The 16,322-nt window shown below is 31.1% G+C and overlaps 1 protein-coding gene and 1 long non-coding RNA gene across 2 annotated transcripts in view; both read left to right on the forward strand.

Moving 5' to 3' along the window:
* The first annotated feature begins 94 nt into the window (after positions 1 to 94).
* On the forward strand, positions 95 to 6,738 carry LOC148281224 (uncharacterized). Its single transcript, XR_015822397.1, has 4 exons — positions 95 to 343; positions 2,170 to 2,215; positions 3,717 to 3,807; positions 6,551 to 6,738. It is a non-coding gene; the product is annotated as an uncharacterized LOC148281224 (long non-coding RNA).
* Positions 6,739 to 8,352: 1,614 nt separating this feature from the next.
* Adsl (adenylosuccinate lyase) overlaps positions 8,353 to 16,322 on the forward strand; it is a 138,673-nt gene continuing 130,703 nt past the window's right edge. Inside the window, exon 1 of the mRNA XM_088227041.1 lies at positions 8,353 to 8,938. Coding sequence (XP_088083167.1) covers positions 8,771 to 8,938 — 168 coding nt within the window. The 5' untranslated portion in view covers positions 8,353 to 8,770. The remainder of the gene's footprint in view (positions 8,939 to 16,322) is intronic.

Below are 16,322 nucleotides of genomic sequence, written 5' to 3' on the forward strand. Positions count from 1 at the left end.
GAGAACGGGCTAATAAAAAATCGGATAATATTTTCCATTTTAATGAGAAATGTCTATGGTCACGTTTATTTGCTTGTTTTCTGTTTTGTTATCTCTTATCAAAAAGTTTGTTTGACAGTTGTCCTGTTGTCCTGTTTACAATTTTGCAGATGCTCTTGGGCAGATTATTATTATGTATTGTATTGAAACAAAACGTTATTTAGTTTTGAAAGGTTTACAACTGTAATCATCACATTTATATTGTATTCTAATATTTGTTTGTTATTTTAAACAACTTACATCCTTAAACCAGTAAACTTCTTAAATTTCACCTGATAAAACATCTGAAAATGAATAAACACTGGTAAGAATGAAGAAAATTCACTACTATGTATTGTCGTTTTAGATAGTATTTAACAGTTTTCTATATTTTTAGAAATTAAAACTGATATTCAGAATCTTATAATTTATCTTCTTCTTTCCATTGTTATTTGCTGTTCACCAATTAATTGAACTTATTAGTTAGTTACAATATTTGAGTTTGTCCAAATGTTTGTAGACAAAATACTAGATTTTACCCCCTCGGGAGTCATTAAGATTAACAAATTACAACAGGGATGGAGAATACCTTATGAAATTATTAAGTCAGATGAATCTCTTCGCAACAATAAAGGTTTCAGCTCTTTAACTTCACTAAAATCTACAAATAGGAGAAATTAAGAAATATGGATGTTCAAACATAGGCAAAATGGGGAATGTTACACAGTGTGTAAAGTGGCCACTTAAACCAGCCAATGACCAGTCATAAGCCCTGTAGATGCCTAGACTTCCATATTCCCTTTTCTAAGGTATTCTCCATCCCTGTTGTAATTTCTTATTAGTTAGTGTTTGATCGTTGGGTAAATAATGTCATATAGATATAAACCGAAGAATTACTACGAAATTTAAGTCATTCAAATTTATTAGAAAAGAAGCAATAAATATTAGGTGCACAACATTGCTTCCAGTGTTTTTTTTAATTTAATTCGAGACCTTATTCTTAAGCACTGGTTATACATTTATGATTCAAAGTATTGTCCATCGTTGGCCACTACTTTCTTCCATCTTATGGGCAGCGTATCTTTTGAGCCAATCCATGAATCAATCCAATTTCGTCAGCCAGGCCTTGTGCCATTCGAAAATCTTCTTTTCCACCGCCACGGCTGTCTTCGATAGCGGCCTCACCATAAGTATGTGAGAGCATTTGATAAACCATAGCCTCAGATTTCTTTATGTTGAAACAGAAAATCAAAACCTCCCGCAAATAACGAAAATTTGGCTCGTAAACTGACATTTTCAATTGAGAATAACTTTCTGATGGAGATACAAATCAATTAAAACTTTTATGAGGTTATATCGACAGATGCCCAAGTTTATTGCATGATGCGCATGGTCTATTTATTGTGGAAGTACAGTTGTACATCTATATATTATTTATAAACGGTTTAACACACAATTAACCCTAAGTTTAAATTTAGATTTTTTTTCTTCATATATTTTTTCCCATATCATAATATTTTTTACTGCATTATATAATTTTTTTTACTTATCTCTGGTATTATGATCATGTTTGAGTTGGCTTTGAAAGTTTTTTTTCCAAAATTCCATGTTTATTTTTTACAGTTAATAATTTTATACACAAATATCATGGCATTGTAAAACATTATTTGTCTATATCATCTATTAAATTCTGAACTATCCTAACCGCCAAATCATAAAATGTGCTAAAGAACCATTTTTCGACTTCTCAAACTATTGTAAATGCCATTGTTATTGTATGTATTGTATTGTAAATGCCATGTTATTGTAAAATTGTTAAAGGAGAAAATCCTGTTAAGAATTCAAAGTACAATTGCCTTTCAAGAGTATCCTAGGGTTTAAGGATAATTTAGATAAATGATTTTGAGTGTTTGGTGTTTAAGATAAATGGAAATTATTGAATAACAAAAAAAGCATTGTACATTTGTCATTTAAAATTATCTAGAAAAATAGGGAATTTCACAGAGAATCATATTCTGTAAAAAGGCATTAAAAAAAATTGACATTTAAAATAGTTCAGAATTGAATAGACAATACTTCAGTTTTTTTAATTCATCTAACAAATACTTTACGCTTGTGTATCTGTTTTTTTAACAATATTTTTATTTTTAGGTTTTCCAGTCACGTTATATACATGTCCCATATGCGTAAAAATCAAGTAAGTTTCATTTAATTATTTTAGTTTTGAGTTTTAAGAAGAATGAATTTTAATACTATATGTCCCCATAAACTGTTAAATGTAGAGTTTTTCATCGGGTGCTAAGATATTAGTTTTACTAATACAAAACGAGTATAGAGTACCTACATTACAATATTATATACTTATAAAAAATAAGAACCATATACGAGGTATATCCCGAAAGTTAGTTCTGTTTGTGTTTCTTCTTGCTATCGCAGCGCTGCAAATGCATGGTACCTACGCTGACCTATTAGGGAGTTGACGCCATTATGAGTTAGCTGACTTTTCTCTATGCTTTGTGGTGCTTGTTCAAAATGCCAAATAAAATTGAAAATTCCGCCACTAGTGAAATGAAGTCTGTAATTCTTTTCCTCAATGTGGATAGCATGAAACCAGTCCACGTTCATGATAAGATTTGTTGGGTGTACGGAGAACTAGTGATAAGTGATCCAATGGTAAGGCGATGGGTAAGACAGTTTAAGGAAGGTCGTGATAATGCTCACGACTAGGAACGTAGTGGGTGCCCCCTTTTATAAAGACGGCCACACACTTATGTGGAGAGGGAATACAAAAGCTTATGCTGTGATATAACAAGTACCTACAAAATAGCAGGAGTTATGTAGAAAAATAATTTAAGGTCCAAAGATTTTTTCATATTTTTTTTCTGAATATTTACTAGTTTTTTATAACCTTTCTATATAGAACGAGGATATACCTATTACTTGCAAAAAAAGAAAAGAAAAGAAATAAGAACAATAAAAACGAGAGAGGAAATAAGACAATTTAAAGTGAAAAATTAAAATACTGTTTTTTTTTTAAGAAAAAAGAAATATTAGCGTTCATCTACCCAAATATTTCAATTTTGGTGGCCATTTTCAACGAGTTGTAAATAACTCACTATTAGAAAATGGAAATCAAGTTGGGGTAGAGTGGGGTTCGAACCTCGGACCTCTGATCCGTGAGTCGGCAACACTAGCCACGGGACCACAACCCAATTTCTTTGATTTGATTCGTTTTTTAGTTTTAATTTTTTTTTTTTAATAAAATATATATTTGAAGCACTTATTTTTCGGAGAAAGTAAAGATCGTATCCATCTCACTTCCCATCTCTAAAAACATAAAGTATAAATAAATATAAAAGACTTAACCTCTAAGCTCCATCTGTATCGATGTAATATTTAGTAATCACTGTTAAAATAAATTAGGATAGAATTCATTAGTTAAGCATACCTTGATAAAGAAGCTTGTGTAGCTTTGAAACCATCGGCGGAAAAAATATAAAATAAGTGGTTAAAAACAAAGTTGTTTTATATTTATTTTATTATTTTTAAAATTATAATTTCAAATCAGTGTAGAAAGGTCATTTTCCATTATTAATTTCGTAACAAAGACATAACTTATCTATACGCAAATTATCTTTCAATGATTTTATAAAATAATGTGGTTTTCAGAATGTTTCTAATATTTTATTTTATTTTAGCCAGGAGATATAAAAAACATCAAAGAAATGTTGTCGTCTTCACAAAAAACTTACAATGATGGAAGTATGCACTCAAAATATGATTTAAAAGGTAATTAATGCATTTGATTAAAATACACAAGATTTTTAACCCTCATTATTTTCTTTTCCGGTACCATTGGTTGATTTTATTTTATGAAAGTACACTTTATAATTAGTATGCTCTCTCATATCCTTCAGTATTTATTTTACATCTCAAGAGACCCAGAAGCCCAATTTCAGTGGTGATTTACAGCACAGAACGCCACTAATCTAACTGAAGAAAATAATCACTAATCTTTGTGATCTCACTGGGAATCGAACCTGGGGTGGTATTCTGAATCTTCTCTATCCACTAGAGAGTGATTATTTTGGGGATTTTAATTTTTTGCGTGCATCTACCACACTGATGATTAAACGTCGAATAAATACGGACATGTGAAATTGTATATGAAGATTTTTATTTAGAACATTATTGCGACCTTTTTTTTAAGTTAAGGCAACCCATCCTCACAAGGATGATTTGTGTATTGCGACTTTAAGCATTACCCAAAACACTTAATTAGGTTGAATTGACCAAACCGTCTTAATTTTTTTCCGTTTTTCAAACAGTTTTATATATCATTTGATGTTTAATCATTAGTGTGGCCATTATATGAAGCAAAGTATCTTCACATTAAAAAAATAAAAATCCCCAAATTAACCATTCTCTAGGGGGTAGAGAAGATTCGGAATACCACCCCTGGAACCCTTTGTGCATGAGGTAATAGTAAGAAAACTGAATTTTATACTCATTAGGAAGACCCGGATGGCTCATAGCAAAAGCATTAGTGTAGTATGGTGTTACTTTGTAAAATATTACAGTATCTTTTATTTCATTTTAAATCACTATAGTACCAATACACATTTGTATCTATTTGTTAACTTGATTTAGCCTAAAAAAATTACACAGTTTCAGATTTGAAAAGATTTCTCAAATTATATTTAAAAAATCCCAGTGATTCACAATTAAAAGTAATTGTCTAACGGAAGAATGAAGATGACTTCAGGAATGTTTTATTTAAATCCAATATTTTAGATTTTTTATAGAGTTTTTTTATAAAATGCATTTTTACACTTTTAACATCTCAATTGTTTTTTTATTTTTTTTACAAGTAACTAAAATTCCACCAAGCCACTTTCCGTGGCTTGTTGGTGTGATTGGGGAAAATCTCCATGACTCTTGAAATAATCAAATATACAAATGATATACTATTTTTAAAACTTGTTTAGCAAACTTGTACTTAATCAACCAATGATAAGAGAAAAGATTTCCAGTTTATGGTAAGTCTATATCTATATCTAATGGCACATTTAAAAAAACCGTGTTGCCTATGCATAATAAAAATCTAAAATACTGGATTTAAATAAAGCATTCCAAAAGTCATCCGGTTCTTCCATTAGGCAATTACTTTTAATTGGGAATTAGTGGGTTTTGTCAAATAATGTTCAAATATAAATTAAGAAACCTTTTAAAACCTGGAATAATCTTGTGTGATTTTGGGATAAATACAGTAAAGGAATCATTAAGATAATATATAATATATAGAGATAAAACTCCTTACAAATCCGAGCTAAAAAGTCGTCCCCAAGTCAATGGATGCATCAAGAAAATAGGAAACTGGATGGCTGAAAACAGACTAACATTAAACCCATCAAAAACTGAACAACTGTGGGTGGCTTCAGCCAGATGACAGAATTTGATCCAGGATACGGCTCTACCCAATGTAGGGAGTACCGCTTTACCCACCATTAAACTACTGGGAGTTTTACTCAATTCTGACCTATCTCTTGACGCTCAAATTAGTAGAACGATAAGTTCATGCTTCTACCAGCTGAGACAAATTAAATGCATACGCAAAAATTTGCCGGTTGATGCCGCCCGTCAATTAATAAATGCGTTTGTAGTATCTAGAGTTGATTGTTGTAATAGTATATATGCAGGTCTACCAATGAACAAAATGACTCGCCTACAATCTGTATTGAATGCCGCAGCGAGACTTATTTTCGGAATCTCTAAGTTCAGTCATATCACTCCACTACTTCGGGAACTACACTGGCTACGTTTTCCACAGAGGGTCGAATACAAACTCTGTTGGCTTATGTATAAGTCACTGCACAACTCTGCTCCGGAATATCTAAGGGAACTCTGCATTCCAGGTGAACTAGCTGACAGACGTCTTACGCTTAGATCAGCTACATCTACGTCGAAAGGAAAAGTTATTATACCTCTACGCAAACAGCGCACTAAATTCGGCGAACGTGCATTTGCGGTCGCAGGCCCTACGGCATGGAATGCTCTCCCACCAGAAATCCGAAACTGTGAGAGTGAAGTGATGTTTCGGAAGAAACTTAAAACCCACTCGTTCTCTAAATCATTTGAATAAATCCGTAGCACGTGACAACAAAATAAATTGTTTTAATTAAATTACAAATTTAAAAGCTTCAATTAAATTAATTTAACAATAGAATCACTATGTAAAGCGCCCTTGAGGTATTTTATTACGAAAATGGCGCTATATAAGGACTTTATTATTACAATAATAATAATAATAATAAAGTCCGTTCTAGGTTGAGGGACCATATTTCGAACGCTCATGCTTACTCTAGTTACATACCTCAATATAAGGAGTAGGTACAGATGTGTATAGGTAATGTAGCTAATTGAAAATTAATTATACATACTTTAATATTTTAGTGAGTAATATCACACTACGCTGTTTTGCTACCAAGCGTCCGGGTCTTACTCATTACATTTAATCAAATATTTTTTTTAGAATACCAATCATCCAATAAGTATTCAAACGGAAACCAGAAGAACATGGATCCAAGTAACAAGTCTAAACTGTAATACTTACATAATATAATTTTTATATTTAACTCAAAAGACTTGTTTTTAATACTCTATTTTTTTTCAAAGATTATCTTTTCAATCTTTTTTCATTAAACCAAATACCAAAAAAAATGTTTCTTTTTTTATCCTTTTCTGTTTAGTATTGAGTGAAAAAATATATATATTTCGCACCGTGAGTGTAAAACTAAAGAAAGTGCAAATGTCTAATTTTTGAGGTTTAAATTCAAAACAATCACATTAAAATTTGTCACAAGCTTGAAAGTGTAAAAAAGAAGTAATTTTCAATTAAAACATTAATGATATGTAAACCTTATAATTAAAAATAGAGGTATGGGACCTCTAAACTGCACTATTTGCACATACAAAGGTTTTACACTATCCATAAAGTTGGTTATCTTCATTTTTATCATCTTTTCTAGCCACAACTGTTTCATTTCTTTTATATCTTCACTCCTCTTTGTCTAGATATCTCAATGAGATTGAGAAGTTCATTTTATAAAATTTTATGACAACTTATACATGTATTTATTAAATTAAGAAATATATTAACTATCGAAAAATTAAAATCAATTTACTTTGCATTAGCCCAATCCATATTACAGTACGGAATAATCGAATGGGGTGGTGCTTTTAAAACAAATATTTTACCGGTTGAAAAAATACAAAAATAATTATAAAAGTTATTTTAAAAAACCGTCTACTTTTCCCACTGTTCAATTATTGAGAAAAATTGGGGTTTTAGATATAAAATCGTTATATAAAAAGAATTGTTTGCTTCAAATCCATAGACAAAATAAACAGTAGTGTTTCTACGTCACAAAACGTAAGTACGCGACCTAGAACAAGTGGCAACATCTCAATTCCAAAATTAAAAACAACTATGACACAACATCATTATACTTACAGAGGAATATTTTTCTTTAATGAAAGGAACAAAGAAAATAAAAAGTGTAGTCAGGAATATTTATGAAAGAAGTGAAAAGTTACATTTATAATTCTTTTTTGTGTAGCACTAATTAAAAACACCGTTTTTTAATTTTTTAATTTACATGTTATCCTGAAAATATTAATAATGAAAAATAAAATATTCAAATTGTTTTAAGACATCACTCCCCATTATGTACACAAGAATTGTTTTTTCTTTTACATAATGGGAAACGTTAATGTAAATATATGTATTGAATTTATATAAAAATTGTATCAAATATTAATAATGTATACTTATATTTGTTTATATGAATAAAAAAATAATTATAATCATACATTTCTTGTTGAATATTCTTTTGACATTAAATCACAGAAAGAATATTTGTAGAGAAACAAAAATAAAGTAATAAAGTCTGAATAGTAGTGGATATGAAGAAATGAAATATTTCTAGGGGTTCGAACCGTCAGTAGGGACCAGTGAGTCACATCTTGCTGGAGGGTGTGATTCTATTAAATGCTGCAAATGCCCAACTGCATTCCACCGGCAATACTACTGATTAGTATTACTCATTAGCGTCCATGTCCCGAACCCAGGGCAATGGGATCACAGTCATAACGGTGTGATCACAGCGGCGCCTCAAAATCAGAGCCAACCAGCTAAGGGAAGGTAACTCTGACAGAAAAATTCACCAGAGAAGGCAACGGGAAACCACTCTGGTCATCTTTTCCCAGGAATCACTATGGTGAGTACATCTAACAAGCAGTTGCCCTGGCCTCGGAGTAGCGCAGGACCGAGATGCTTTCAAGAAGAAGAAATATTTCTATATCCTGTGCAATTTTTATTGTTACAAGGAATAATAACTTTTTGAAAAGCTGTTTTTTTTTAATATTCAACAAACTTAAGCATTGCAAACTAATTTTAATGTTGTAGCATTTAAAATATAAATGTTTATGTTACGGTCAAGATTACTCAAATAAAAAACAATATTTAATAATGTTGTAAACAATAATTTTTAAGGTTAAACAAAATGTCAAGTTAATGTGTCAAATCTTATCAGCTGTTAATTCTATCTTTAACTGCTGCAATATTATTCATCTCGTATATTTTCTGTAATCAGTTATAAAATAGTTATTCAATCAGTTGTTTCTAGGCATCGCGAGTGTGAATTTTATTGCGTTTTCATTCTGAAGAAGTTTTCAGTGATTTGTATAGAAAATGTCGTTCATTGACGCGCCGGTCGAGCTGCAAAATACTGAGTTTTGCAACTATCGCTCTCCTTTAAGCACAAGATATGCATCCAAAGAAATGCAGTATAATTTTAGTGACCAAAAGAAATTCTCTACGTGGAGAAAGCTCTGGATTTACTTGGCGACAGCGCAAAAGGTGAGTTTGTTTGAGGTTATGTTTACTGTCGTGTTTTGAAATTAGAAGTTAGCGTGTGATTACATTTTTTTTTGTTTTTTTCGGTACGACAAAGTACCTACCTTAGTTTTGTTCGAAAATACACAGTAAAATAATAACGTTTTTTTATTACATAGACCCAAGAACATTAATTTGTTGTATGACCTACTACACACCAGTTTACTGACTAAAAATACAAACATAATAAATGACTGACGTTTACTAGAGAAATAAATAATAAAATAATTTTCCCCAATTTTCCCCGAATTTCCTTGTATATTTAATTTTCGTGGTTATAAACATTCTTCCCCGCGGTTTCATCACACTAGCGGCATCTATTGGCTGTTTGAAATATGAATTAACTCGGGTAATTTTCCAAAAAAGGTTTTTCTTTTGAATTTAAGAACAATTTTTTTTCTATAGATTTTTAGATGGAACAACTACTACAGATTATGTAACTTGCACTTGTAATATACATACCCCTAACTTAATTAATTCGCAAATATAATTACATTGCTGAACGTTATGGCTCATTTCATACGATCGTTTAAATTTAGATGGGACGATAAAATTCCAAAGGGTGAATTGATTTTATTCGTATTATAAACTGTACCTCAGAGGCAGACTGATGCGAATCCACACGTCAAATGTTCAAAACAAGCCTAAAAAATCTACTTTCTCTAAGCGATTTCTAATAATTTATCACATTAATTTGTATATTCAGTATCTTAATACATTGTTTCATTCATTATAAGACTTATATTCCTTTAACATCAATGGGCATGATCAGAAACTGGATACGAAAATCGAAATGCCATTTCATTAAATTCTGGATTTGCATCCGTCTGCGTCTGAGGTACAGTAATGATGTTTTAGTTAATAGCAGACACAACAGACTTACACTATTAGGCCGACTAATCTCCACTCGATTTTCTTTTACGGGATTTTTACCTCAGAGTAGCCACCAAATAAATAAAAAAAGGCTAAAAATAAAACGTGCGATAACAATAATTTCACCTTAATTTTACGGTGGATTGATTTTATTTAGTGTATGGTAGTATAAATCCACACGCCACAGTGTGTCAATTGATTTTTACTATATTATTATTATTCTTTATTTTTTTGAATTAATTTATTCACACCTTTTATCAAAAATACAATTTAACATTCACTTTTCCCAGCTAACAAGGCTACATACCCCGTTCCAAGCTAGGCAATTACATTCTAATAAGTATATGATAATAGTTAACAGATTAATAGAGAGCACAGACTAATAAAATATAAACTTACTCGTATGATACATATACATACACACATATATATATATATATATATATATAAATATACACACATATATACACATGTACATACACACACACGTACATACACACACACGTGCATACACCCATGCCCATACACATATGTACATACATTCATAAAACATAGATACTTTATTTATAATGCGAAACTTCATGATTGCCATCTGTATACATATTTTTTTTAAATATTCTTTATTTTCATATTTTATTTTCGACATCCAGTAAGAATCTCCAATCCGTGGCATGCATCAACTTTTCTGACTCCCTACGACCAATGCCATGAAAGAGCGAGGTCAACACCTTCCGCAACTTGACAACACTCCCGTCTTTCCACGATTCTGGCAAAAGGTTATGGACCTTTTGCCTACGTAATAGTGTTGTCTCGACGCCAGAACAGTGTTGACCCCTTCACTTAGTATCAGATCCCTATTGGAGTATCTTGTATTATGGTTGTGGTTGATGCTTGAGTAAATGTCTCTATTTATGTGTGTAACCACTACCGTTCTCAATATATACTGTTGAATAATATGCAGTACTCTGAATTCTTTGAAGAGCAAGTCACTTGGATAACGAAATGTTTTTTTTAATGAATCGGACTAAAGATTTCTGTGCAATTGCTACAGCATACAACCTATTTAGCAGCTACCTTCAGATAAAAATCCTGCAAGCGAAAATCAAGTCGAAATTAGTCGGTTGCGATAAAAATCAATGCCGTGTTATTTTAGTGGCGCGTAGATTTTACGCTCTTATTTTAATGTCTTGAAATACTGTCGAGTAAAAAAAAAGGTTTTTGTACTTATTAGTAGCATATATATTTTTAAAATTTATAATTATAAATTCCCGCGAAAACGGTTCATTGCATTGGCCCCGCCCCTCGTCACGATTCTGTTAAATTTTGAACTTTGTTTGTGACCGTTTAAATTTAAATAGAACATCGTCACGAATCTTGACGTCACAATTGCCAAGGCCAAACATATCGCGTTTTCGTAAAGACATATTTTTAACAATTTAATTTTAATAATGATGCATGAAAACATTTCTCCACAATATCCATATTGATTTTGAGAATACAATTAATTTTTCTAAATTCATTTCACATGTTTTTATCGGAATTCGTAGAATGTGATATTTACCTTTTACTACAAATCAGCATTTTTGAGTTACCCACTAAAACACATATTTGTATCTTCCTCCGCGAATGCTATAAATATACAGGTCGTGATTCATTCCAATCGTATTATGATGATTGGAAAGTGGAATCATATATACTCGTATTTTAAAATAACAAAAAAAAAATATTCCGTAAATAACAATTCCATATCACCGCCATATTATGATTAAAAATAAACAAATTTATGAAATGTCATGCAGTATCTCCTGCAAAGGTCTGTTCCCCTAGACATAATCCAATTGTTTCGGAGAACTTAATATGTTCATCCAGGATATTGAACTTTGGGGCCACAAAAGATAAATCTACTAGGTAATTATTTAATACAAAAAAGCAACTTCGTACTATTTTATTCTATAAACTATCTACTTACGCTAATTTTTGAACTACAGTGTCTTCACCGCCGGAAGGGGCTAATAAAGGTGTACCAGTACAATAGGAATTTTAGTAATTAATATTAGGTAAATAAAAAAGACTCTTTTATCATAACTAAACTATTTTAATACAGTAAATAACATTTTCCAATCAACATTTTATTCACAGCTCGCGAGGCAATATTATATAAATATCTAATTTATCAAAATTAGACGGCAAGTGTACCAAAGCTTGTTATTTACCTGGAAAACACAATTTTATTGATTTATTACAAAGCTATAAATTGACGATTCAATTCAGATATAAGAATATTTTCCTCCGTATTTTAATATCAGATCAATTCAAGATATATGATAAACAAAAATTACACATTACAACAGAGATGGAAAACACATTTGAGAAGAAAATATGTGAGTCTAGGCATTTACAACGTTTATGACATATCATTGGCTCGTTTAAGTGACCACTTTTTACATAATTAACAAAAATATGTATAATTCTACTATAGATAGGTCATAAAAATAACATAAAATAAAAATTGCCAATACTGGGATACTTCGTACAAGATTTTTCGGAATGTTTTATTTTGTGTTTCCTTTATTATTGATTTTAATAGGAAAGCTTACATTAATAATGTCCCAAGCATAGTATTATAAATTAAAATATACATTGTAATATTTAGGTACCATTTAAACTTATTTTTACACAATCTTAAATATTTCTCAGTCATCTTTACAACAATTATTATAACAACCAATCATTGTAATTAACTTACGTAAATACTTCATTTATAAACATGTTAAATAACATAAACACAATATAAATCTTAAGCATTTTGTTTAAATTATTGACTAGCAAATCTTTGTCGTTTTCATCACTAACAAACTTTTTGAATGTCAAAAGTTCGGTGAGTTTTACAATATAAATGTCATCGATCAGCTGGTTCTTGGACGCCATTTCGATTTTGTAGTAGGTGTAGTCTGTCAAAAAAGTATAGAAAACAGAAAAATCAGACCTATTGTGCAACTGATTTTCCCATCATCTTTTCTGACAGATAGTTACTACTTATAAAAAATGATTTGCGTCTAGAATTAGAAAAAATAGATGTATTTACATTTCAGTTTCCACGAGACTCTTATTACCTTAAGAACGGAATACCACTACCTACATAATATGTTACAACAGTTTCTCGGAAATTTGCGTCTTTTTCCTATATCGCAAAAACAAAATTACGTTAGTTAGTTTTTATTTTACTATTATGGTAAAAGCCCGAAAAGCTATTTTAAAACATAATATATTTAGAAATAAAATAAGGAAAAAAAACAAGAACCATAATTCAGAACCAAAAAATTGACTGAACAAACATTTCGTTACCTCAATGCAGAACTATCCTAAGTTGCATACAAGTCAATAAAAATTTCGTTCATTAATAGTTGTGTTCTTTAAGAAACTGATTTTGTAATGCAGAAAGATCCTAGCCGGAATTACTATATTTCTATCGATATTTTCGACATGTGCAGAAATATCCTAAGTCGGAAGAGTTTATTTTTAGAAAAACTATCCTAAGTAACAATAATGTTACATAAACTAGTTCTGAAGTCTATGCACACAATAGATCCGGTCAAAATCCATATAAAGAACTTCCAGTTTTCAAATCTTAATAATTGAAAGAACTCGTCTTGAAATGTTCAAATTAGTGATGAAACGGATAGTGGTTTGGCCGGATACCGGATATCCAGCAAGCCCTTAAGACGGATATTCGCCTCATTGTCTAATAAAATAATGAAAACACCCCGGTACTCGAATTTCTCTCATAGTTAAAAAAAAGAATAATATCCCCAAAGAAAAAAGCGGTTGAAATATTTTCATGAAATTTTTGATGATCAGTTATCGATCAATGAGTTGCATATCAATATACTTTATAAGTTTTTTAATTAAATAGTCATAATGATTTTGGGCAGTTTTGCTCCTTGCGCTTTATTTTTTCCACGCAAATATATAAATATTTTTATTTTTATAAAAGAAAATTTGCGTTCTTATAATTTACGCAAATATTTAATTTTGAAGGTCATTTTCAACGAGTTTAAAATAACTCACTATTAGAAAATGGGAACCAAGTAGGGGTAAAGTGGGATTCGAACCACGGACCTTCGATCCGTGAGTCCGAGACACTAGCCACGGGACCACAACCCGATACAAAAATAATTTTACCCGATACCCGGGTAAAATTATTTTTCTAAGGTGTATACTGAACACTGACAGACGTTTTTAATGGTAGTCAGTTTATCAAGTAATGAGGGTAACGTACTTTTTATCAAACACGGTCGATATCAATTAATCAATTTAGTATTGTAGTATTTTAGGTATCCGCCGGATATTGACCTACTATCCGGTATCCGGCCGGATAATAAAATTAGACCGGATACCGGATAGTTACCGAATGTCCGTTTCAGCTCTAGTGTAAATGCCTTTCAGGCTTAAATGTAGTTAGGATAGTTCTGCATACAGCTGACGATTTACTTGTATGAAAAACTCGCAAATCAATATTTCACCATTGTGAATGGGCCCCCAGGCCTGCTACGGTGCATACAAAATAATGCTTATGAAATTGCCTAACTGTTGGATTTTAGAAAAAAAAAAATTATGGTATACGTTGATTTATTATTATAGTCCGCCTCGTGGCCTTGTGTTTAGCACGTTTTCCTGCCATGTAATATTTATCTGAACGTGTGTTTTTACACTTCAATTATATTTATATAACACCATTGTAGTTTCGGGAGAGAATCCCTTCCATCAACAAGTGTTGTAAAATGGCAGATATTATTATACTGGCGAATAACTGTTAGTTACACCGAAAATATAAAAAAATCTTTTCACAATAACAAGCTATACTTCTGTACTATAAAAGGCGAGATTTGTGATAAATGTTGATTGGTAGAAAAATATTTCTAATTTACAACATCTTCGCAAATATCCGCCATCTTTCTAATAAGAAAGCTGAATTATGAGTTGTTATTTTTGTGTTTTTTAAATGCTGAAAACAAAAATAATTTGCATTCTCATATGGCCACTGTCACATGCCAATGAGTTGAATTGAATTTTCAATAACGAACACAACTGGAATTTAAACCAATATAAAATATAGTCTTTTGTTTAAGCTCTAATTTATATAAACAAAAATAGTTATATCTATTTATAAGAGTAAATAATGTTTAATACAAAATAAATCTTTGGCTTTTCCTACGTAAATGTTAAAGATTCATATATGTAATAAGTACCAATCCACGAATGGGTCTTTCATAAAAAAACAATATTTTCATATTCGGACTTATCTCGAAATCTCCAGAATTTTAAAGCAATAATTTATCGGGTATTTATTATTTGAAGCGGTTGGCATTAACTATAAGAAAGTACCGGTTCTCGGAGCAGTCGAAGCAGTCGGTCGATCGCTCAGATCAGTCAGGATCAACTGCCTGTACCTCAATCACAAATAACTATCGACGTGCTAATAAGCGACGTGATAACAATTCTTCACCATGATTGTTTATCGTATTCGCGATCACAATGGAACATCCGTGAACACCTCTTATTAAATGTCAAAATATTTACGTTTCGCGACGTGTAATCCTGCTGCGCAATCACATATTTGAATTTCACCGAAGTAAATGAGGAAAATATTCGAACACTGCTATTTTTATTTATTTATTAATTATTTATCATGCTTTTCATTGCATTTAGCCGGCAATTGGCAAGCCAAATGTCAAGAAAAGCAGACGCCATAGTAATAGTAATTTAATTTTCACTTTTTTGTATTAGATACTCCTTACTATTTTGCGAATGCCAAATATTGTATTATTTTTTATAGTAAACGCCGGTTTTTCGCCAGTGAACTGTATTTATTTACGAGGAAAACAAAAAACAAACCGACACGAGCGTTGACTTAGAGATTACACACGCGTTGACTTATGACCGTGTTAACTTAAGCATGTTCATTATTGTTCATTGTGATCGCTCAATTGCTTAGCATGTTTTTAAGCACGTCGATAGTTATTTGTGATTAAGCTACTGGGTTGGAATTATGAACGCATTTAGAGCGCGGTGTAGTGTGTCTTTACTACGTAAATACGCGCTATAAAATCGTTTAGAATCCCAGTCTATGGGTGGTATTCTGAATCTTCTCTACCCCGTAGAAAGTGGATAATTTGTGGATTTTTTTTTACTGCAATGATACATTACTTCATAAAATGGCCACGCTGATGATTAAAAATCAAATGATGTATCAAACTGTTTTAAAAAGTGAAAAAAACGAATACGGTTTGGTCAATTCAACGTAATCAAGTGTTTTGGGTAATTCTAAAGGTCGCAATAATGGTCTAAATGAAAATTTTCATATTTAGTTTCACGTGTTCGTATTTTTTTGATATTTAATCATCAGTGTGGCCATAAATGAAGCAAAGTTTAGGTGTATGAAAAAAATATAAAAAACTCAAATTAACCACTCTCT

The sequence above is a fragment of the Micrasema longulum genome, unplaced genomic scaffold, assembly GCF_059751315.1.
Source record: "Micrasema longulum isolate JH-2025_06_02 unplaced genomic scaffold, ASM5975131v1 h1tg000486l, whole genome shotgun sequence".
In the NCBI taxonomy this organism is placed as follows: Eukaryota; Metazoa; Arthropoda; class Insecta; order Trichoptera; family Brachycentridae; genus Micrasema; species Micrasema longulum.